At 35.1% G+C, this 23,466-nt stretch overlaps 2 protein-coding genes and 1 long non-coding RNA gene across 9 annotated transcripts in view; 2 read left to right on the top strand and 1 right to left on the bottom strand.

Annotated features, from left to right (window-relative positions):
* Positions 1-344: 344 nt before the first annotated feature.
* LOC9327435 (putative purine permease 20) overlaps positions 345-23,466 on the top strand; it is a 53,992-nt gene continuing 30,870 nt past the window's right edge. Inside the window, exon 1 of the mRNA XM_021015272.1 lies at positions 345-399. Coding sequence (XP_020870931.1) covers positions 360-399 — 40 coding nt within the window. The 5' untranslated portion in view covers positions 345-359. The remainder of the gene's footprint in view (positions 400-23,466) is intronic.
* On the bottom strand, positions 1,341-3,490 carry LOC110225465. 7 transcript variants are annotated; one of them, XR_002329807.1, is made up of 6 exons: positions 3,071-3,490; positions 2,411-2,474; positions 2,149-2,325; positions 2,022-2,070; positions 1,818-1,873; positions 1,341-1,726 (listed from the first exon to the last, which is right to left on the bottom strand). It is a non-coding gene; the product is annotated as an uncharacterized LOC110225465 (long non-coding RNA). The 7 variants fall into 7 exon arrangements; XR_002329803.1 differs by having other exon boundaries at positions 2,149-2,292; XR_002329806.1 differs by having other exon boundaries at positions 1,341-1,737; positions 1,818-1,886; positions 2,149-2,474.
* LOC9330119 lies at positions 5,979-6,639 on the top strand. The gene has a single exon (XM_002894012.2). The coding sequence runs from the start codon at positions 6,118-6,120 to the stop codon at positions 6,637-6,639; it is 522 nt and encodes a 173-aa protein (XP_002894058.2). The 5' UTR covers positions 5,979-6,117.

The raw sequence follows: 23,466 nt of genomic DNA, 5'->3' as shown, positions 1-23,466 counted from the left end.
TTCTTATTTGTGTTTTGTCTTCCCATAAAAGTTTCAACTACTAATGCTTCGTATATATCTTTTAATCATTCAATAGATCATGTTCGTTGCGTTGAAGTGCTCGTCCAGTTGGGTAATCACTCATCATTATATTGGCTGGTATAGTTGACTATAGATTTTTTACTATTGCTGAACATCAATATGACTTATCCTATACATATATATGATCCAAAGTCATGGTATTAGTTTATGTTAGTTGTTGCAATATTCTTTCCTATCTCTAGTCTGAGAAAATTCTATTTAGAGTTTCAGGTATAACTTCATGAAAACAAGGTACTATTTCATCTAAAGTTTATAGTTAATTCTTCACAAGAAACTTCATGGGTTTCCATACCAAATCTCCGGACCGAATAACACAAGGTATGTGCATTCATGTGTCAACTATAATGACTTAATTCATAAAAACTATATATGTTATAATTTTTTTTTTTGGGTTGGTTTATAAGAAGAAGAAGCAAATATTGGAGTTGAGAATCAACCAAGAGCAACGACATCAACAGCTCTTGATAGGTCACAAATTCTTAAGACACGAAACTGGTGGATTTGTATATTTGTCTGCTCAGGTTTGGTCGCAGCAGGACGTGTTCTTTCCACACTTCTTCTAAACTTCTACTTCATCCAAATAAGAAGAAATGTTTGTGATGACCCAAAACGATTTAGAGGAACATGGCTCCAGTCTTTAGTCCAAAACGCTGCGTTTCCTTCTACGGCCTTCCTTCTTCTCTTATGGCGTTCTTCATTCTCCACCCAGAGAGAAACTTCTACTCCTTGTTATTCGTCTTTTGGCAAACTCTTTCTTCTTTACATCTCTCTCGGCGTCCTCTTTGTGGCTTATAGCCAACTCTATGCTATTGGGAGAACTCATTCTCTGTTTTTCTTTTGGATCTTTACTTCCCAATTGATTTTCACATCCATATTTACAACAATCATCAACAAACAAAAATTCAACCGTTGGATCATATTATCCATGGTTCTTTCTGGAGCTGCCACCACTACAAGAAATATGTTTATCATTAGCGCGGAAAATATGCTATCATACATATAACATAGCGAATTCACAAATGCTATGACATCGGCAGCTATGGTAGGTGTTACCCATACAATAGCATTTTTTGACGTGCTATCGTAGATCGTTCAGTTATAGCGATAATAGGGTTCTCTAATATACTATATTATAGCACACATTTAGTGTTATTTTATATTCTATTGTAGAATTTTATATTTGACATAGAAATTTAATGTGATTTATATAAAATTATTATATTTGAATCTTGTTTTGCAAAATAATCTTGGATTTATAATAATAATTTTTATATTTCATAAATCATCAACATACATAACAATATTGTTACATTATCCATTTTTACATAACATCACACCAAGTTTTAAACAAAATAAAGCTAACATTATAAAGACAAACTTCAATCTTGTCTCCTCTATGTGTTTTGCCTTGCCGTTAGCATTCCCGTGCATAATCCCTCTATAGTCCTTATCTTAAAATCAATGTTGCATCAAACTTAAAAAAGATAACAAACTTAGAGAGACATCTAGAGGAAAAAAAAAAGAGAATCATTCATATATCACAGTCTCTAATCTCTTTACATGGTTAAAGAGATTCAAACCTTATAGTTGTGATGAAGCTCGTAGTGAAAGAGCCATTAGAGAACCTTAACAACTTTTATAACACCTGCAACAAGCCTATCTTCATTGGTTTTTTCTTTTACTCATGTACGTTTGTTAATGAAATCCCATTAAAACGAGACCAAAATTTTCCTTACCCGAGCCCAGACATGGCCGCAACTTCTTACTTGAACTCCGGCATAATTTTCCAAGCCTAATTCAAAAATCTAGAAATATTATTCCATCTCAGTAATTGTTAATATGAATCAAGAAGGAATAAAAGTAAAAGAAAGTATCAAAATAGGCATTAGGTTCTGTAATATGATATTGAGCAGATGCTTGAACTTGTGTGCTTTAAGTACCTTCATAATCAGAATTACAACACAAGTGCCATGGCTTGAGGTCTTTCATCTGTTAATTTTGGTCACCTTCAGAATCAAAGCAACTCAGGAACATAAAAGAAATAAACAAAGAAGCAAAGTTTTTTACCAGAGCACTTCTTTATCCTTGTGGCATACTTCAGTGACTATAACAACACCACTAACTCTGAGACAAGGCATCATACATTGCGCCGGTAAGAAATATGACTCTTTCTCCATTGATTCCAGTAGCTTTGATTGGCAAAGCTCTTGGCTAAGTCTCGAATTAATTAGTGTTAGAGTATAGCTTCACAGTTGTATTAAGTCCAATGATAAGAAGAAAGTGGCTGCCAATAATCAAAACAAGAAAAAAGATTAGAGAAATAGCTTACGTTATGTACATCCAAAAACAAAGACTTTCTTCCTGCATAGCTTTCCTCTTTCTTCCAATGCTTCCTAACACACATATAACACAACATATATTGGGAATCATAAACATCACTCTACTTAACATAAGAGAAATTTTACAACAATTGTTGCAGAACACCAAGTCACATGTTTTCATTATTACAACAATTTTTTAGAGAACACCAAGTCACATGTTTTCATTATTACAACAATTATTAGAGGACACCAAGTCACATTCTTTTATGTTTTTATCACCACACATCGTTGTATATTAAAATCAAGTCAACTTGAAACATATGATGGTTTAATAACAAAAGATGGAGCTCATGAACTTACGCTTGCTGTTATCAATTATAAAAGCAAAAGAGGGTTGGTCGACGACTTGTGTAAGAGCCTCATCAAGCAATGTACAAAGGCTCAAAAGTAAAACAAGAAAAAAAAAAGAAACTAAAGATTCACCTACAAATCCAAACCAGAAACTTATAAACCCTAATCAACAACAAAATTAACCAGAAATTTTGACGCGTATTAGATTAAAACACCGAATCAGTAACAAAATTTTCAACTAAGCCATCGAAATCGAAAATCTCCAGATTTAAGAAAATCGAAATTACGTGTAGAGCGCAAGAGATAAAGAGACTTACATGAAGCGAGCGATGTTACCGCATATGAGACCGAGAATATATATCCTCCGACGATTCCGACTTCGCCGGAGCACCACGACCACGCCTCATATCTGTAGATGAAGATCTGAACGAATCATCGTTATCCCATCCACCATTACCAGAATCTCTACCACTGCCTTGAAACAACGGAGGGCTTCTTATCCATCCCAATTATTGAATGATAGGGTAGATCTGATATATCTGTATTTGGGAAACGAGATCGAGGTTAGAGGAAGCTGGAGAGGTGAGATAACAGGTGGTGGGATTGAGGGAGGACGAGAAGTCGGAGATATGGACATCACGGCGGATTTAATCGGTAGATTATGAAGAGGAATAAGAATTTGAAGAGGAAGAGAGCGAAAAGGTATCCAAGGAGAAGTAGAATGAGAAAAAGATAAGAAAAATTAGGTTTTGTTTAGTAATATAATTTTTTTTTTTTTTTTGGGCGTGCGCTAAATGTAAAATTTTTGCTAAATGTTGGCAGTTTAAAGTGATTTTAACTTCCCACTCTTATATTACTAGGCATAGCGTTTTTAATGTGTTATGGTATAATTAGCGTTTTTGAAATGCTATGGTATTATAATCAAATTCCGAGTATCATCTTTAATAGCAATTACGATAACCGTGCTATCGTCATATGCTGTCAATGCTCATATTTTTTGTAGTGCACAGGCTTAGGCATTACATCTTCAGGTGACGCCTATATTCCCTGCGAAAATAATGAAGGCTCAAGAATGAGTAACGGCGCTTGGTGTTCCTTCTTCGGCACGGTAGCATTCTCTCTATCTTTATGTATCATGCAATTAGGATTCCAAAAGGTCATACCAACTACAGAGAGTAGAGTTTCCGCGGTGATGCTGATGCAAACCAATGCTTCAATGATTGCAACATTGATATGTTTGGTTGGATTATTCGTAAGTGGTGAATTCAAAGATATCAAGGAAGATTTGGAAACGTTTAAGAAGGGGAAGCAACTTTATGTTTGGAGTCTAATTGGATTATCACTTGCGTGGCAAGTAATGTCTTTAGGGCTTGTGGGGCTTGTGTGTTTGGCTTCTTCTCTTTTCTCTAATGTTGTCAGCTTCTGCGCAATACCTTTAGCGAACATTCTCCTTGTGTTGGCGTTTCGGTTTATGGATGCCGACGTTAAATATTTTAAGGAAGGAGCTCTGGTAGCTGGGATTCTTGGTTTTGCATCTTATGTATATTCCTTGTATAAGTCTACCAAGAAAAAGGAAATAGCAAGCCAAAGCGAAACAACTAGAGTATGATTATATATTGATCATATGTATTTAAGTGTGTATAATTGTGTAGTTTGTGTTGTTATACACTTTCATGTAATTCATACTATTACTCAGTGTTTATCCATTTCACTAATGGTCGATAACTTTCGTCTATTTTGCGCTTCTTTTTAACTACACGTTATATAATAGTGATTTTAAGCAGAAAACGGGTTTCACCTGCTTGGAAAGAAAATGTGCTGAGACAGAATTTAGTGAATATGAACTTAATTTGTGATCTCTTAGCATTGCCTACCAAAATAAAAGCACATGACTTGAGAGTTATCACGTACATTACCTAAGCAGTTTTAATAAATGCATTGACAATATCAGTAAAATAACACGTTGTTATAGAGAATAGCTAGAAAAATATCAGTAGGAGATATACCAAGACAAGTCGACTCCATTGAGGGAAGTGCAATAACGATTTTGAGAAAATTCTCGGACTTTTGCTGCTGATAGTACATAATACTTTTCTTCTGCACCAGTTCTATATGGTGAACAAATTTACTGACCTTGCTACTTCTATTGGATTTCCTCATCCTTTCCTGAAACAGACAGATGCACATAAAACAAAACGAATATGAACACTGATCTTGGAAATAAACTAGAACAATCATAGTAAGTACCTCAATACTGAGACCGATTTTATAAACATGGGCACGCAATGTGAAAATAAGGCTTAAACCCATGAACACGGCAACATACACTGTAACCTGACATTTTACTAGGAATACAAATTAATCAATCGTTCACCATGTCACATTCAACCATCTTTAGACACAAGTCATAACAAATAAAAAAAAGCTTCACCACAGATAACAAATAATGTGAATTATTAGACAGTGCTCAAATGCAAGGATTTTTCAACAAAGTAAAGGAGTTTAAAAAGCACCTTCGCGGGTTACACCGAAGATTCTGATAATTGGAGCTGACCCTGAAGAACATGGCAACAACTCCATTTGACTCTCTTCAATGACATAGTCAATCTCCAATTGTTGAAAGACTGACTCAAAACCAAAAAGAAAAAGCAAACCTCAGCAATTTTAAGTCTCAAGTAGAAACTTTAGAAAGAAAGAAAGATATACTCAGCGGATACTCCAATTGAGAGAGATAAGCTTGCGAAAGCAGAGGTCGACTCCAATTCAAAGAAGGTGACGCATTATCTTCTTCTTCTAGGGTTCTCTGGTGCTTCCCTGCAGGAGGAGTATGACACGACCTAGGCCGTTTACTACAGATTTGATAACAACAATACACAGATATTAATGGAGATGATGTCAGAGGACGAGAAGAGCGAGTTTGGGTTTGATGTTGAAAGCATTAACTGGAAGGACTACATTACAAACGTTCACATTCCCGGTTTAAGAAGGCATGTCTTGAAAGGAAGAGCTTAAAATTCAAATCTCACTAAACTAGACCAAACAGAATCAATCCTTTCTTTTATCTTTTTTTTTTTTTTTTCATTCCGTGTAATCGTGTTTTGTCTACTATATCAGTTTCATTTGTAATAATTTGAAGAAAAAGGAATGTTGTGGTTATCTTCAAGTTTGCCCGAAATCTACTTATGTTCCATCCAAGACAAGTTAAAAGTTAAACTTGTAAAATTTCTCTCCAATGTAAACGTTTTTTAAACAAAACTGTTGAGGTTTATGAAACCAGTAACATAAAACTATTAATGAATAACCGTTTTATCAATTAAATACCCCCTTACAGATTGCCCTATAACATCTCTTGTTTTCTTGTTTCATGTCATTAATCTTCTTAATTACATCCAAAACCAAAAGCATTCTTACATCCAAACCAAAAGCAAATATGGCAAAGTCTCTTCTCATGGTAATGATCGTGTCCGTAGTAATGTTTTACATGAATCGTCCAATTTTCTCCCATGAAATTGATCCAGATTCACAGGAGGTACCAAAAGATGTTGCCATATCACCCGCAATAGAATATGACATGGAGATTTCTCACCATTACTCACACAAACAGCTCGATTTCCTTGAGGCTTGCGCTGACAAGCCAAGCACAAAATGCGGAAATGAGGTTTTCAAGAACATGTTGGATGAGACGACGCCAATTACAGATGCATGTTGTCGTGATATATTGAAGATGGGAAAAGATTGCCATCTTGGATTGGTTCAAATCATATTCGCCACGTATGAGTTTAAGAATTTTTCATCTAAGGGTATTCCGAAAAGTAAACAAACATGGAATGATTGTGTCCGTAGAGTTGGGAACAAGATTGGTGCTCCGGATTCTTTTGAGCAGTAAACTAATGTGTCTATAAGTTTTTGTATTTTGACTATTACCATTATAAAACAACTACCATTTTATTTTTGGTAATCAAAAAGCCAAAACCTTACAATATTTTACGTTTTAATCAAAAAGCCAAAACCTTACAAAACCTTAAAAAAATTAAAAAATATAAACGATTGAAACAAATATCTTTATAAATTAATAAATATTAGTTTCAAGTATAAATAAATATTGATTCAGTATATATATATATAAATATCACTAATAGGAGGATTATCTTTTCAGTTTTTAAAGTGAAAAATAAACAAAAAGAGTTAGGGGTAGAAATAGAAAAAGATCAAAAATTGAATGTCTGATTTATAAATCTTCCTCTCTTCTCTTCTTGATGGTAGAGACTAGTCATTCAACTACAATCCATATTCACTAAAATGAGATATCAGAGGCCTATACACTTTTCCTTTTCAATGTAACAAATTTGGCAACTCCATTATGTATTCTCAGAAATAATGTTAACTTTGAATGAGAAAGCCGCTATGCATCTATCTATGTGATTGTTAGTCTATTACTCATTGTCTTTTTGCATACTACTTATAATACTTTCTTAACAATAATTGTTAGTTAGTTCCCTCTAGAAAGGTATGCATATAGGCCCGTGCCTATATAAAAAAAAATAAACCTTCGCTTACGTTCAATTTTTCAAAAAAAAAGTTAGAATGGTCTATAGATAAACTTCTATACATAACAACTAGAACCGTAAGTCCATGGATTCATACTTTTAGTATTGAAACGTGACTTTTTTAATTTTGGATAATAGAATTTATGAAATCTTTTAAATTATAATATAGTTAAATTAATGTTCAAATTAAATTAAATATTAAAAAAAAAATTAAAGTAACTAATCTATCCACCTTGTTCTAAATAACCAATCTAAACTTTTTCGATGCAAATTTTTTATAGTGACTAAACATCTATCAATATATTATGATTATTAAAATAGTTTAAATAATAAAAAAAAAAACAAATTGAACAAAAGTAAGCAAAAACTAAGCAAAAAATGAGCATAACATAAGTAAAATATTTTGAAGATGAATAGCGTTATTCATCCATGGAATGTTTCTATAGATAGACAATCCATAGTGTTGTAGATATGAATTTGGTGGCATTACGTGTGATGCTAATTCAGGCAAAGTGATTGGGCTTGATCTTAATTCCAACTTATTTTATGGCCAGCTCAAATCCAATAGTAGTCTTTTTAGACTGCTTCATCTCCATGATCTGAACCTTGGTGACAACAATTTAACAAGTTCGCCATAGACTTGACCTCTCTTAATTATGTATGATAAATTTATGGGGCTAGAAAAACAAGACCTCTCTTATTCTATATTTTCAGGCCAAATTCCAACGAAGCTTCTTTAGCTAACCAAGTTGGTGTCTCTTGATCTTTCCTATTCTTCTTTATCCATTGATGAATCTTTTCTTCATCTACTTGCACGAAACTTGAGGAACCTTAGAGAACTGGAATATTTACGTAAATGTTTTTTCAAATATCCCCATGAGTTTTTAAACATTCGGTCTCTAAGATCACTAAAGGTTACCGGCTGCAATCTGTTTGGAGAATTTCCAAGCAGTGTTGTTTGGATACCCAGCATATTGTTCATTAACTTAGGGAACAATCCTATTGTGAGAGGCAATCTTCCCGTTTTTTGTGAAAATAACTCTTTGCTAGAGCTGACCATTGAATTGACAGCCTTCTCAGGGAAGATTACGATTTCACTTGGGAACCTTTCTCATCTCACTCATCTCGATCTTTCTTTAAATAATTTTGTTGGTGAAATCCCATCTTCAATTGGCAATATAAAAAATTGACCTATTTTAATGTTGAGAGTAACAAACTTAGTGGAAACTTGCCAGCTTCAATACTCAATTTGACCCAACTACGTTCACTCTCTCTCTCTAACAATCAGTTCACAGGTTCCCTTCCACCAAATATTAGCCAATTCTCCAAATTAGAGACTTTTAAAGCTGATGATATTTCTTTTACGGCAGCCACTCTTTCATCCCTACTCAATAGGCCTGGGCACGAAGCGAATATTCGCGTCTCAACCGAATACTTGATTTTGTGATTTGTTTTGATCCGAAAATTTCCGTTCCGAATATCCGGATTTTTTTTGTGATATTTGCGGATATCCGCTTCGATACTTCTGCACCTATTAAAACCTAAAAAGCTAAGCGCTCGCATGTAAAATTACGAATAATAAGATAAAATTTAGGAAAAAGATATCGTCGCATGATACCAACTTCTTATTTTTAAGGGATATTGATTTTGTTTCCTTCAATAAATTCCATTTCACTAGTAAAAACTATTAAATTGTGTCACAAACACAGATCCAAAAGATAAAAAAACTGAGTTTACAAATACAAGCCAAAAATATATTATGATATGCATATATATATCATAAAAAATTAACCAAAAAATATATATATATTTATATATATACACAAATACATATCAAAAAATACGGATCGAAGCGGAAATCCGACTTAAAAAAAATCAATATTTGATATTTGATCCGGTTTTTACGAATACTACATTTTTCTATATTCTTTGCTCCAAAATTTTACGGATATTCGGATTTTTCGAATCAAATCGAAACGAATACCGAGTCGAAGCGGATCTAACGAATATTTTGCCCAGGCCTACTACTCAAGATTCCCTCATTGAACCAAATAGATTTGATTTATAACCAATTCAAAGACTTTATTGGGATTGGAAATATCGCTCTATTACCTAATTTACAATAATTTTTTATTGAAAAAAACAATTACGACAAAGTCGGTCCAATAGTTGACTTAAATGTCTTCTAGCCTCTCAAGCAGCTCTCAATATTATATCTGAAAGGATCCGAACCTGCTACACGGAGCTGGTCAACGTGTTGACTTCCTGGTCTGGCCCAAACCATCTTTAAATGCAAACCCGCCAATTAACAACGGCAAACGAAGTCTTGACTTAACTAACCTGCAAAAGAGAGAGGGGTGAGCAATTGAAAATCACTTAGTGAGGGCAAGCCTCAGGGCTCACGAAGTCCTCATACACAAACACGCTTAGACAATCACAAAGTCTAAACCTAAGACAAGCAGTCAATCACGTGTCAAAGACACACACATCAAACAAATGAGACTACGTCCCATAACCGCCCTAAAGACGGGTTGAATACAACATGTCAACACACGCTTATCCTCGTGCTACGGACCACATCGTGCCTCTTGCACGTGTTCCTGGCACTAATCACTCGTGCTACGGATCACATCATGCCTATTGCACTTGTTCCTGGCACAAATCACTCGTGCTACGGATCACATCGTGCCTTTTGCACTTGTTCCTGGCACTATTCGCTCGTGCTATGGATCACATCGTGCCTCTTGCACTTGTTCCTGGCACTTCACACTCGTCGGCTCGTCAGCCATCCTGATCTATCCGCAACCCGCGTCCATAGACAATCACAAAACTACAAGGATTCCTCCTTGGAGGACTCTCCGCGGCTCACCGCATCTTCGTGCCATTGGCACATTCTCTCATCTTACACCAATTATTTTACCACAATATAACATGCATTTCACACAATCATCTTATCAACCAACACACATTCATTTTTTGTTCTCATTTTATACTAGTTCGTTTTATAAATAGGTATATATCTACATATAAATACGTATAAATATAATATACTACAATCATCACCCAAATATATGTTACTTATAATGTAACATATAGGTATGCTCGGCTTAACCTTAAACTAAGCAACTATCTAAACATATCGGTATATGAAAAAGACACCAACTAGTTCTCACCTTAGCCAATCAGGTTGAATCCTCGGTTTACCACTAGAACATCATGAACTCACATTAGCAATAATCTTGGACTGCAATGGTTTAGATTAACGGATCAAGTTTATATCCAATTCATAATCCATGATTTAATTTAATAACCAAACCAAATTCTTAGTCTCGCTTAATTGATTTTGGTGTTCTTCTAATTAAATTAATTTGACTTGGTTTAATGATTAAACCAACCCAAATCTAATAATTTAATGACAAACCAAAGCATACGTTACGATTACACAATTCACTTCAGGACTCCACAATAACTAACGTCCACATGAATTAAGTTACGGTTCTTGTCTTAACTAAATTAAGATGCTTCGTTTTAGACTGGTTAAGATCCGGTTCAATAATCAACATAACACACAACAATAACAACCACGAGAGTTAGACTTGGCCGTTACCTTTCTCGGCGTTTACTCTCAGTGGACTTCCTCCACGGCTCAACAAAGCGGTTCAACCTCACGGTGGCTAGAGTACTCATGGTTCAACAATCACAATCAAAACAAAACAATAGATTATAAGACAAAGCCAGAACGTTCATGTGCAAGTTATCAAATAAATCTAGGGTTTCTTACCCTCAAAGCCATGTCGATGGACTACAACTTCTCTGGTGACTACGGCTGACATCTTGGGACTCGTAGTGGCAATCTCCGTTGACACACGGTGGCCATGGTATCACGCTCTCTCTCTCTCTTCTCCTCCACTAGACTCACGATGGTTTCTCACAACGGCGGCCACGTAAGCTTTGGAACGGCGGTGGCAACCAACGCCAACAACACACAAGGCGGTGACTGGAGATAATAGACGATGAGGCACAGTTTCGATAGTCTTACAATAATGGTGGCTTAGGGTTTTGCTCAAAACATTTCTTTTTAATTCGTCCAAAAACAGAGACGGCGATATACATATCACACGAGCACACAAACGTAACACAAAACCCTTGTCATTTGATAAAATTGGGATGTCACAATATCTCTGGGGCATCCCTCTTTCAACAGCAAATATCACTTCCCATACGAATTTTCCATCAAGTTTGTACTTGCGAGGCTGCAACATCACTGAGTTCCCTGAGTTCATATGATACGGAAGAAAACTAAGTACCATAGACCTTTCCAACAACAAAATCAAAGGTCAAGTACCAGACTGGTTGTGGAGGTTACCAGAGTTGTACGACGTGAATCTCTCTAACAACTCTCTCACCGGTTCTAATGGATCCTTAAAAGCTTTAAAATCAGTATTGTAGATCTAAGCTCAAATGCTTTCCAAGGACCACTCTTCATCCCGTCCTCGAAGTATTTCAAATACTTTTTGAGTTCTAAGAATAACTTCACTGGAGAGATACCTCGATGAATATGTGGACGAAGCTCTCCAAAAGGTTCTAGATCTATCAAACAACAATCTCCACGGCTCTATTCCTCGCTGTTTAGACACTCTGATGAGTTCCCTTTCATATCGAAATCTCCGTAACAACAGACTCAGCGGAATTCTTCCCGAAATATTTCTGAATGCCAAGAGCTTAATGTCACTGGACGTCAGTTACAACTGAATAGAGGGTAACCATCCTGCTTCTCTTATTGGTTGCTCTGCTTTGGAAATTTTAAATGTGGGAAGCAATAGAATCGACGACATGTTTCCCTTCCAGTTGAATTCCTTGCAGAAGCTTCAAGTTCTTGTCCTCCACTCTAACAAGTTTCATGGCATGTTACATAACGTTGATGGGGTTTGGTTTGGATTCACTCAGTTGAAAATCATCGATGTGTCACATATTACTTTTGTTGCGTAATGCCTATTTTGTATTCAAACCAAATAAGGAAATTAGAGAAACTAAACAAGAAAGAAACATGTACTAGTGTCATATATGGAGGAGATATATGAACAGAGACACATGAACAACCATCAGCCGCTAGCACATCTCACATCCGAAGTCCGAACCATCAAAAAATCTGAAACAGTCACCTTCTTGCATTTCTCAACCTCACTACACTATGAAGCTCTTCTCCAAAAATGTTTTTAGGCGCCAGGTGTCCGTTAGAAATGTGTTGCTAACCAATTTATTTTGGGCTTATTATTTGTTTCTTTTTATTTATTTTTTCATATACAATTTTTTTTGGTTGATCAATATATTTAACATTTCAACAAACTAAAAAAGTTGATCAATAAAATAACTCATAACAAAACCAGAAACACATATTTAGTATCGTTATTCTTGTACTAGCACATAGTTATTAGAAAAATATAAACTGATACATAATATATCAGACAAAACAATCTGGTCTCATGGAAACTTAATTATGCATGAATATTCAAAATTAGGTTAACAATGACTTAATGAAGGTAGAAAGGCTCCACAATTTGAGAATTAGTTTATTACTTTATTTCATACTATTGTTTACGTTTTGTCTATAGATATCCTCAAAGTTGTCCATTTTTGCAACTTTACCCTCCAACTACTAGCACATAGTTGCAAAAATGGACGATTTTTAGGGTTTTTTTGCAAACCTATATATATTTGATTTGCAGCCTTGTTCTAAACCTATATATATTGGTTTGAAGCCTTGTTCTAAAAATCCCCGCCTAGCCCGATTACTGCCCGCTTAATCGCTAGACCCACCCTCTCCGCCTCGATTAATGATTAATCCTTTAAAAAAATCAGTCACCCGATTACTCTCCGTCTAATCCGATTAATTCCCGCCTAATCCGATTATTTTCCGCCTATTCTTACATATCCCGATTATTTTTTTATTGCAAGTATAAAACAACTATTTTTTTTGTTATTTAAACATTTGAATTGGAAGTTTGTGATGTTTTATAATAATTTCTGTTCAATTTTTTAATAAAGTCATAATTTTACTAAAAAATCATAAAAATTTGCCTTAAAATATATTTTTATGTGTTTACTACAATTTTGAAAATAATATTAGTTTAATCTATAAATAACATAATTGAGAAGTGTTTTTGCTGACGTGTCGGACTCTCGGCTCTTGTTGAGTCCTTGATTTTACGTAATTACTTAATTACCCTTAATGAAATCTAATTAATTTTGGAAAAATTAAATTGAATTTCGGAATTAACCAGCAAACAATAATTTGGAAACAATAAACATGATAAATTGATAATTAACCAAAAAAGAAAAAAAAAGGATCAACGAAGTACCAGTTAGGAAGCTTTAATCGAATTCATCGTGTTCTTCGTCGTGTGAATATAATTCTTCTAAACGAAGGCAAAACTTGAAATCCTAACATAAACCATATATTCATAGCAATAACAGAGATCCAATAATTTAATGATAGAATTTTACTTGTTGATCTGTCGAAGCAGAATAGTCAAGCGTTTCATAGTATCTTGCCCATGTTATGTCTTTAAGCCGTCAATATTATCCTGCACCCTATAATTCTAACCAATGAAAAGAACAAATATTTATTACCTTGGATACAGACTTGACGAAGAAACCTTGGATAAAAACTAAGAAACTTGTAAGTGTTAATGTATGATGAAGCTTCCATGAACGTGAAAAACGTGATCATAATGAAGAAACGTGTGAATGGAGACGATTGATGGGTTTGTTTTTTTTTTTTTTTTTCTTTTTTACCTTTTGTGTAAAAAGATCCGTTTCATAATTTATCGGAAAATGAATTATACCAAAAAAAAATTAATCGGGAAAGGAAAATATTTATTATAATATTGATATATTTAAGATGATAATGTCAAATATAGTTATAAATCTTAATTAGTTATGTTATTGTTCCATAACAAATAATTTATATTTTAATTTAACATGGATAACAATAAAAAAATGGTAGTTTTACAAATATTAATTGATATGATAATGGTGTGCTTTTTAAAAATATATAACTTCCTTTTTTGTAGTTATTATCGTCAAAAAAAAGGAAAACCCTAAAAAAAATCCTACACCGCCTCTTACCTTGATATAAATACCTTGCATGTTTACACTTTCGGATCATCACTAACCTTGAGTTTTTGCATTGATTTGTTTTTAGTTATACATCTTATTTTCGTTACTATAAATTCTAATGGTTTTTTTTAACGATTGTAGGTTTTGGATGAGTGAAAGCAACCATGATGCATGAAAAAGATTTAGTGATGTTTCAATTGATTAATGGGTAATATTTTATCTTTAATGTCTCGATTTTCTTATTTTTTTATATTTTTATATGATTTACGTTACGTATCTAATGTTTTTCAGACTAATCAAGGTGCGGTGCAGAAATTTATGTTCCAAAACATTGTTACAAATCGATGGGGGAAAAGGTTTGATTTATATTTGTTCCTATCTATATGATATTGTGATTAATTTATGCGTTTTTATTTGTTTTACCGATGCTTTTGTGGAATTTCAAAATATTGAAAAGCTATGGCTAATCTCCACGAGCATGTAATCTCTCATATAACTTTAATCGTTTTTTTTTTTTATGAGTCTTATTTTTTGTGTGATAATCAATGTTATTGTCAAATTATCTCCACGAGCATGTGATCTTCCATGTATTTTTAATCTACTCTTTGTTTTTCTTGTTTGATGTACGTTGCCCAACTTCATATTTGATACGTCTTCGCTTTTAACAGAAAATTTGAAACATCGATCTCCATCTTCTAAAGGTGATTGAATTAAAATAGAATGACAACGTTTTAAAACTTAATTCCCAATTAATATTTGTGGTATATGTTTTTATGTTTTATTCCACTATGGTTGTGGGTTGATGATATCAATTATGAACATGTAGGTAATTTTTTTAATTTAGTCCTAATCAGTTGCCTGTTTTTGTGAAACTCCTAATCTGTTATTTTTTATTAATTAACCTAATAGACTATAGTCGTTGGGTATTCTTCTTCCTCTTATTCTCTTCACCGTATCTTCTCAGGGACATATTCCAAAATCCGATACACATGGTCTACAGTGTCACTCAACGTCATGTGGTGAGTTTTAGTTTTATACGTTCATGTTTAATGTTTGCTCTTCTGAGGATTTATTCTCTTCATGCAAGGTCTGTCTATTCAATTGTTCATCTTTTATTATCTGTTCAAGAGAGTTTGTTGCATTAATGTATCGTGCTCTACATTTCGAATTGTCATTTCGTTGTTACTTCCTGGTGTACAAAAAACGGCAGTGATATGGATATGTGCTTTGCTAAATCTGTTTCTCAGTTCTCTGATGGCATTGAAGACAGAGTTGTGGTGGGGAGCCTTGATCTTAACCAGAGGTATTTGTGTTGCCAACAATGCTGAACTTGAATCTGATATTGGACAAATTGAGAAGCCTAAGAGTATTTTATGTTATAGGAGATTGGTGTGGATTTTGCGAGAGCATACTTAAGCAACGTCTGTGTTGCAAAAGAGCTGCATCGTAATGGAGTTGGTTACAAATTCATTGAGAAGTCCAAGAGAGTGGGCTAAGAATGTTTAATCAAACTCCTTGAGAATATGGTTCAAGCATAACGGATATGTACGTGCATGTGACAGTAGCCAATGAAGCAGCACAGAGGCTATACATGAAAAGCGGGTTCGAGCAAGAGACTGCTGAGCCAGCGTGGCAAGCTCGATACCTCAATAGACCACAACGGCTCCTCCTCTGGCTCCGCCTATCTTCTTCTTCCCTGGAGCTGATCCTCAGCTTTCTTCTTCCAATGGACGCTTTGCGATTCCTTCCTCTTCTCTCTTGTAAGTCTCTCTCTGAAACTCTCTGTTTTTTCAAATTACATTTCTCCGTTCTCATATTTTGGTTGAGGTTTTGGATTAATGAACAGCGTATATAGTGTTCTGTCTCGTAATTTTTGTAATTCGTGTTCCGGGTTTGCGATTTCTGTTGCTACTCGCCACTAAATTCTCTGTTTTTCCTCTAAGCTTCTAAAAGCATAATCCATTTTGCGTAATTGAGATTTCTCTAATTGTGACTTTGATTTCTTCTCTGTTGGATCCACGGTTTTTACCCTTTCAATTGTTGTTTTCTATGAGTAATGCCTCTTTTGTTTCATTATGTTTTGGATCCAAATGCAATCAGTGTACAGTTTATAGTCTGGAAGCGGATTACTTCCAATTGGATCTGTTTTGTTCCGCATAATCACACTTGTGCTGTTTGCTCTTGCGTTTTGAATACGTTTACTTACTGGTACCGAATTGGTCGTTATTCTATTCATGAGATAAGCATTCCTGTTATGCTGCATCGTGTATTTCTTTATTTGTCTTTCTTCTCTTACTTACATACCCTGTGCTTATTCCACTGCCAGCTTTATTTCTTCTCTTCTTTAATGACATTTGTTTATCTAAGTTGGTAGTAAGATCATGAGGAAGAAGTATCCAGGCTTAGTTTTACCATAAAGTCTTTTGATTCTTTTCATGTGAGACAACACTTCATGGTTTCATCCAATTCAGTAGTCATTGACCAAAATTTTATCATTGCGTTTGATAAATAGATAACTTCCACTTCAGTCAACTGAGCATTGTGTTAACATCAACAAGTCCATGGCAAACACAGTGTTGGAAGATAAGACACCACTCTTTGGTTCCTTTGGTGTAACAAATGATTTTCACTTTAAGTACTATTATATTAATGTTGGTAGATATGGTTTAGTCATATATTACATGCTCAAATGATTTAAATTATAATACAACCAAAATAATTACGTCATACATTTAATTAATATGATTCTGATAATTTTTAATATTTAACTGCATAAAATTTGAAATAAATTTTCAAGACTATTCATGTATAATAAGAAGGGAAATTAATCAATCATATTTCTATTTTGAAGATAAATACAGAAAATAAGACATAACTAATAAATTTGGTGCTTAAATGAATAAAATAAGCCTAAACTAGGACTGGGCATAAAACCCGAAATCTGAAAACCGATCCGAAAAATCTGGAACCGAACCCGAACCGAATAGTCACAAAACCAGAACGGATAATAAATAATCCTATCCGAATTATCCGATCCGAACGAAAACCGAAAAGATATCCAAAAACCGGAAATAAAATTATATATCCAAAAATATTAGTTATATTTAGTTGTAATTTTATAGCAAATAACAAAAAATATCCTAAATAATCTAGATTCCAGAATTCTTTTAGTTAGATTTGTTAAAATTATACATATTTTTGCAAAATTTAACCAAATTTTAGAAAGATTAAACCAATTTTTATTTAAATTGAACAGTTTTTTAGTTTTTTTGCCCAAAAACCGATCCGAATCCGACACCTATCCGAACCGAAACCGAACCGATGACTCATAAAATCCAAACGGATAATTAATTCTCCTACCCAAATTATCCGAATCCGAATATATCCGAACCGAAACCGAACCGAAAAATCATAAAATCCGAACGGATAATAAACTCTCATACTCGAATTATCCAAATATATTTGTTCCGAATCCGATCCGAAATCCGACTGTCCAGGCCTAGCCTAAACCATTAGCAACTCTCTGTACCTCATCACGGGTGGACAAAATGATTTGAAAAATAACTTTATTTAGTTTAGTTTGAGTTGTTAGAATCAGAGGTGAGCTCTTTGGTATGGTAATCCAATGTCGTATGTAGGCATGTGCGAGCAGTGTATTTGCACCAGAACTTTTATGACGAGATAATATTTCAGTATTGTATATGGACAATATTTGAACTGGAACTTTGAAACCGATCACGCAAATTTACGGAATATATTTCTCTATCATCACCCCATGATGGATGACATTTCCATTGAAGATTTATCCTTTGATGACTTACTCGATACTTCAAGTATTGAAATGATTCCGACAAAGATACCACACTAAGTCACTAAGTACTTAACAAGAAATGGTATGCTTTTTAACGAAGTCGAATTTTGCTTGAGGTAAAACCCGAAATCCAAAAACCGATCTGAAATCCATCCGAAAAATCTAGAACCGAACCCGATCCGAACCAAAAATCGAAAAGATATCCAATAACTAGAAATAAAATTAGATATTCAAAAATATTAGTTATATATAGTTGTAATTTTATAGCAAATAACAAAAAAATATCCTAAATAATCTACATTTCAGAATTGTTTTAGTTATATTTGTTAAAATTATACATATTTTTGCAAAATTTAACCAAATTTTAGTAAGATTAAACCAATATTTATTTGAATTGAACAATTTTTTAGTTTTTTTCTTCCCAAAAACAGATCCGAATCCGACATCTATCCGAACCGATGACTCATAAAATCCAAACGAATAATAAATTTTCCTACCCAAATTATTTGAATCCGATTATATCCGAACCGAAACAGAACCGCAAAGTCATAAAATCTGAAAAAATAATAAACTCTCATACTCAAATTATCCGAATCCAAATATTTGGTTTAAGTGTTCTTCAATCTTTGACGATACGTTCCAACTCATACTGGTAGATACAGAGGTTATAAAAATATTTGGTTCTTCTAATAAAATTAATTGTTTGCTGAAAGATTGCTATACCTTTAACAATTTTATTTTGTTTGTTAGAGTCACATGTTAGAGTCACAAGATACATACTATAATCGATAGAGAGTATTAATGTCGTCGTGAATTCAGGTTTGTCCAAGGACGATGGATACATGGCCGGCCCTGGAGACAGCAACAAGAAACTTTTGCTGTGGCCCAAATTTTTTTTCTGAAATTCTTCAACAAAAATTATATACAGAACGAACCCAATTTTATTTATTTTTACGATAATTGTCCCTAAATTTTAAAATCTTTCAAACTAACCTAAAACTTTTTCTTTTTTTGAGTATTTGGCCCTTCAAATCTCAGGGCCTGTCCTAGATGGATAACACTTATAGATTTTGATTTATATCATGTTATCGGTTCTCTTAGGCCTACTTTTCATGACTTTAAAATTCATTGGAATTTATCGACCTTTGTTTTACATATACCTTCATTGGTTATAGATGATTACTTCGCGTTCGCATCTTTTAGGAAAATTGATATTTAGTTTAGGCAAAACAACCTTTGTCGAGGAGAATGCCTAGAGAAAACCAAATTCCACACCTCGGAAGAGTTCACAGAGGAGCAGGAGGTGATCACGAGACTCCGTTGCAAAAGTGCAAAGACAACGCTCATCAAAATGAATTTGTCCCCAAGAACCGAGTCTTTGACGAGTGGACAATTATTTACATGTCTCATGAGAGAAAGAGCGTCGGGTCCAAGAAAGTAGCTCAGTCCAAGAGCAAAGCAACCTTGTCGAGGAGAATGCCTAGAGAAAACCAAATTCCACACCTCGGAAGAGCTCACAGAGGAGCAGGAGGTGATCCCGAGATTTTGTTGCAATAGTGCAAAGACAATACTCATCAAATTGAATTTGTCCCCAAGAAGACAGTCTTTGACGAGTGGACAATTATTAAAAATAATCTGGAGAAGAAGAGCGTGATATCAAAATTAACGTAAGAGTTTTGACATCAATATCTTTGGGATGGAAGGAGTTTCCAAATGAATGTTGGGGTCGGATCCCACACATCTTCGGTAGGATCCACTTGGATCTGTCCACGTCATTGTTACATAATAATCCTCTTGGATTTCTAGATGTTTTATTGTGAGAATCGAGCTCGATCAGTCGGAAGTTCGATTCAGTTTATTAAAGAGCTCGATCTTTACCAATACGAAGTTCGCTCTTATTCAACATACAGTTCGCATAGAGAAAGGCTGAAGCGAGGAGAATATTATTCGAGGTTCGCGGTAGCGTCCGGACGCAGGAGTTCGGAGTCAACAAGAAAGAGTTCGGAAGATCCACGCGAAGCCCAAGATAGTTCAAATTCAAGCCGTTTCGGTCAAATTGTAACTTACATGATTAATGCGGATCAATGCGATTATGAGCAGTAAATGACTGCATTGATCATGTTTTCTCTATAAAAACAACCTCAAACGCATGTGTTTGAGGAGAGGAATCTGATTACTCATTACTTCTAAGCAATACAATATATTTTTCTCTCTTTATTACTTTCACAAGGCATTTTGTACTCTGTTCTTATCAAATTTCTTTACTTCTTTTCTTAATTGGTTTCCTATTCGAATTCTCATATTCATTTCCCGATTTTACAAGAGTTTTTCTCCACTAAAATACTTAAAGATAATCGAGTGTGAATCCTACATCCACATTTTGGCGCCGCCTGTGGGGAGTTACCACAAAACTCTTTAATCTCAAATTTCTTCTTTCCCAACCAAGAAACCATGGCTGATCAGCAACCGTTGAGAGATGCGATTGCCTTGCAAACCTTAACAAGTGTTCAAACCACCCAGACAAATTTGTCAAACGCGCAGAACGCTGTTTCGAGCCGTTTGGATAATTTGTCCTCAGCGCGAACAACGACGCGTCAGCGCAGGTTATTCGCGACTCTCGGTATTACTCAAACTCCTCTAGTAGGCCAGCCCGCTAATACTAGCAATCAAGCAGCCGTAGGGGAAGCGACTAACCCAACCGGGGATGAAGTTCCCCAGGATCAGGGAGATCTTCCTATTGACGACGGATTCCTTATGGAAGATCCTGATGTCACCCTATCAGATGATTTCATCAAAGTTCGTCAAGAGCTTAATGAAATGAAATCGAAATTTCATCAGGCGACCAGTTCGGCGCCTGAGATCGATCCAGTAATCGAAGAAACTCGTCGAACACCCTTTACCTCGAGAATCTCGAAACTTCGGATCAAAGATTCTCGAAAGGTTAAGTTACCAACTTATGATGGTAAAGGAGATCCTAAAAATCACCTCGCTGCTTTTCAGATCGCCGCAGGCATAATTGATCTAGAACCAGGCGAGGAAGACGTCGGATTTTGCAAACTATTTTCCGAGAATCTTTCCCGACCGGCTCTGTTATGGTTCACTCAGTTAGAACCAGAAAATATTGATAGTTTTAAGGAATTGTCCTCTACATTCCTAAAACAATATTCCATGTTCATGGAAAAGGCAACTTCTGATGCGGATCTTTTGAAATTTAACCCAAGATCAGAATGAACCACTTCACAAATATATCGCTAAATTCAAAAAAGTGATAGCCAAAATTCCTGGGGTATCGCACGCTGCTGCCCTTTCTGCTTTAAGGAACGGACTTTGGCATGAATCCCGATTTCGAGAAGAAATCATCGTCAATCGTCCAAGTACCATCCAAGATGCTTTATTCAGAGCTACTAATTGGATGGAGGCAGAAGAAGAAAAGCTTAGCCTCGCTAAAAAGCATCGGCCAGCTAAATTAGTCGTTGCGAATCCAACTAAAAAGTTCGAACCAAAAGATCAAAAACGGTTCGGAGTTAATCCCGCTGCTAATGCTGTAGGGAAACCCTCCCCAAGCAGAGGAAGATATAATCCTCCTAATACTTGGGTTAGAGATGAAATCGCCTATTGCGATATTCACAAAGTAAATGGGCATTCTACCAAAGATTGCAGCGTACTCAAAAAGCACCTCACCGAACTGTGGGCAGTTGGAGAGCTCGCTAATTTCAATATCGAGAAATTTATGGAATCTTATCACAAAGAAAAAGAAGATTCTGAAGCTTCTAATCCTCCTGAAAAGAAACACAAGCCCAATGGGCCCGTAACTTCGAACACTCCTAAGAAAAGGATCGATGTTATAATGGGAGGATCCAAATTATGCCGAGATTCGATCAGATCGATCAAAAGGCACAAGAAATCAGCAGCAATTTAGATCGCTATGGGTTTTCAGTCAAAAGAACAAATACCTTCTATCTCCTTTGACGATTCGGACACTCAAGGACTAGCAGGACCTCATGATGATGCTCTTGTGATAACCTTAGATGTTGCGAACTTCGAAGTGACAAAGTATCTAATTGATACTGGAAGCTCGGTAGATCTCATATTTATAAGCACTTTGCAAAGAATGAGAATCAGTAAAGCTGACATTATCGGTCCACCAGCACTGTTAGTAGCTTTCACGAGTGACACATTTATGTCCTTGGGAAACATAAAACTACCAGTGCTCGTCGCAAGGGTTCCAAAGATTGTAGAATTCATTGTTTTCGACCGACCGGCCGCTTACAACATAATTCTCGGAACTCCGTGGATATACCAAATGAAGGCTATACCTTCGACTTATCATCAATGTGTGAAATTTACGACTCCTAGTGGAATCGGAACCATTCTAGGAGATCAGGAAACGTCGCGATCTTGTTACCTCATGGGACATCGTTTAAAGCTTAAATAGCAATTAATGATAAATGCTAAGCAAGAAAGAACCTCGCGTTACCCAAGTGGTCTCAGTTCGAATGAAGTTACCACAGAAATTGAAATTGATTCCGAATTTCCAGATCGAAAAGTAAAAATCGGTACTACTTTAGATTCAGAAATCAAAGATTAATTGGTAACATTTTCTGAAAGAAAATAAACATACTTTTGCCTGGTCGGCGAAAGATATGCCTGAAATCGACAAAAGTATCATTACCCATGATTTAAACGTCGATCCCAGTTTTAAATCAATAAAACAAAAAAGAAGAAAACTTGGTCCTGACCGAGCTCAAGCGGTTAATGACGAAGTTGATAAGCTTTTGAAAATTGGTTCTATTAGAGAAGTAAAATACCCGGACTGGTTAGCAAACCCCGTGGTAGTCAAAAAGAAAAACGGAAAATGGAGAGTATGTGTTGATTTCACTGACATTAACAAAGCTTGCCCAAAAGACAGCTTTCCTCTCCCACATATCGATCGGCTCGTAGAATCAACAGCCGGAAATGAACTCTTGACATTCATGGATGCATTTTCTGGATATAATCAGATCATGATGAATCCTGAAGACGAAGAGAAGACTTCCTTCATAACAGATAGAGGAATCTACTGTTACAAAGTTATGCCATTCGGTCTAAAAAATGTCGGTGCAACATACCAACGTTTAGTTAACAAAATGTTTTCAAAACATTTGGGCAAAACGATGGAAGTTTATATCGATGATATGCTCGTGAAATCTCTTAAGAAATCTGAGCACATTACTCATCTCGAGCAATATTTCAAAAT

Source organism: Arabidopsis lyrata (assembly GCF_000004255.2).
Source record: "Arabidopsis lyrata subsp. lyrata unplaced genomic scaffold ARALYscaffold_1, whole genome shotgun sequence".
Lineage (NCBI taxonomy): Eukaryota > Viridiplantae > Streptophyta > Magnoliopsida > Brassicales > Brassicaceae > Arabidopsis > Arabidopsis lyrata.
This window is presented reverse-complemented; position numbering and strand designations above follow the sequence as displayed.

Bases quoted from the DNA above. Each gene is read 5' to 3' on its own strand.
- LOC9330119 (XM_002894012.2), top strand. From the start codon at position 6,118: ATGTCATTAATCTTCTTAATTACATCCAAAACCAAAAGCATTCTTACA.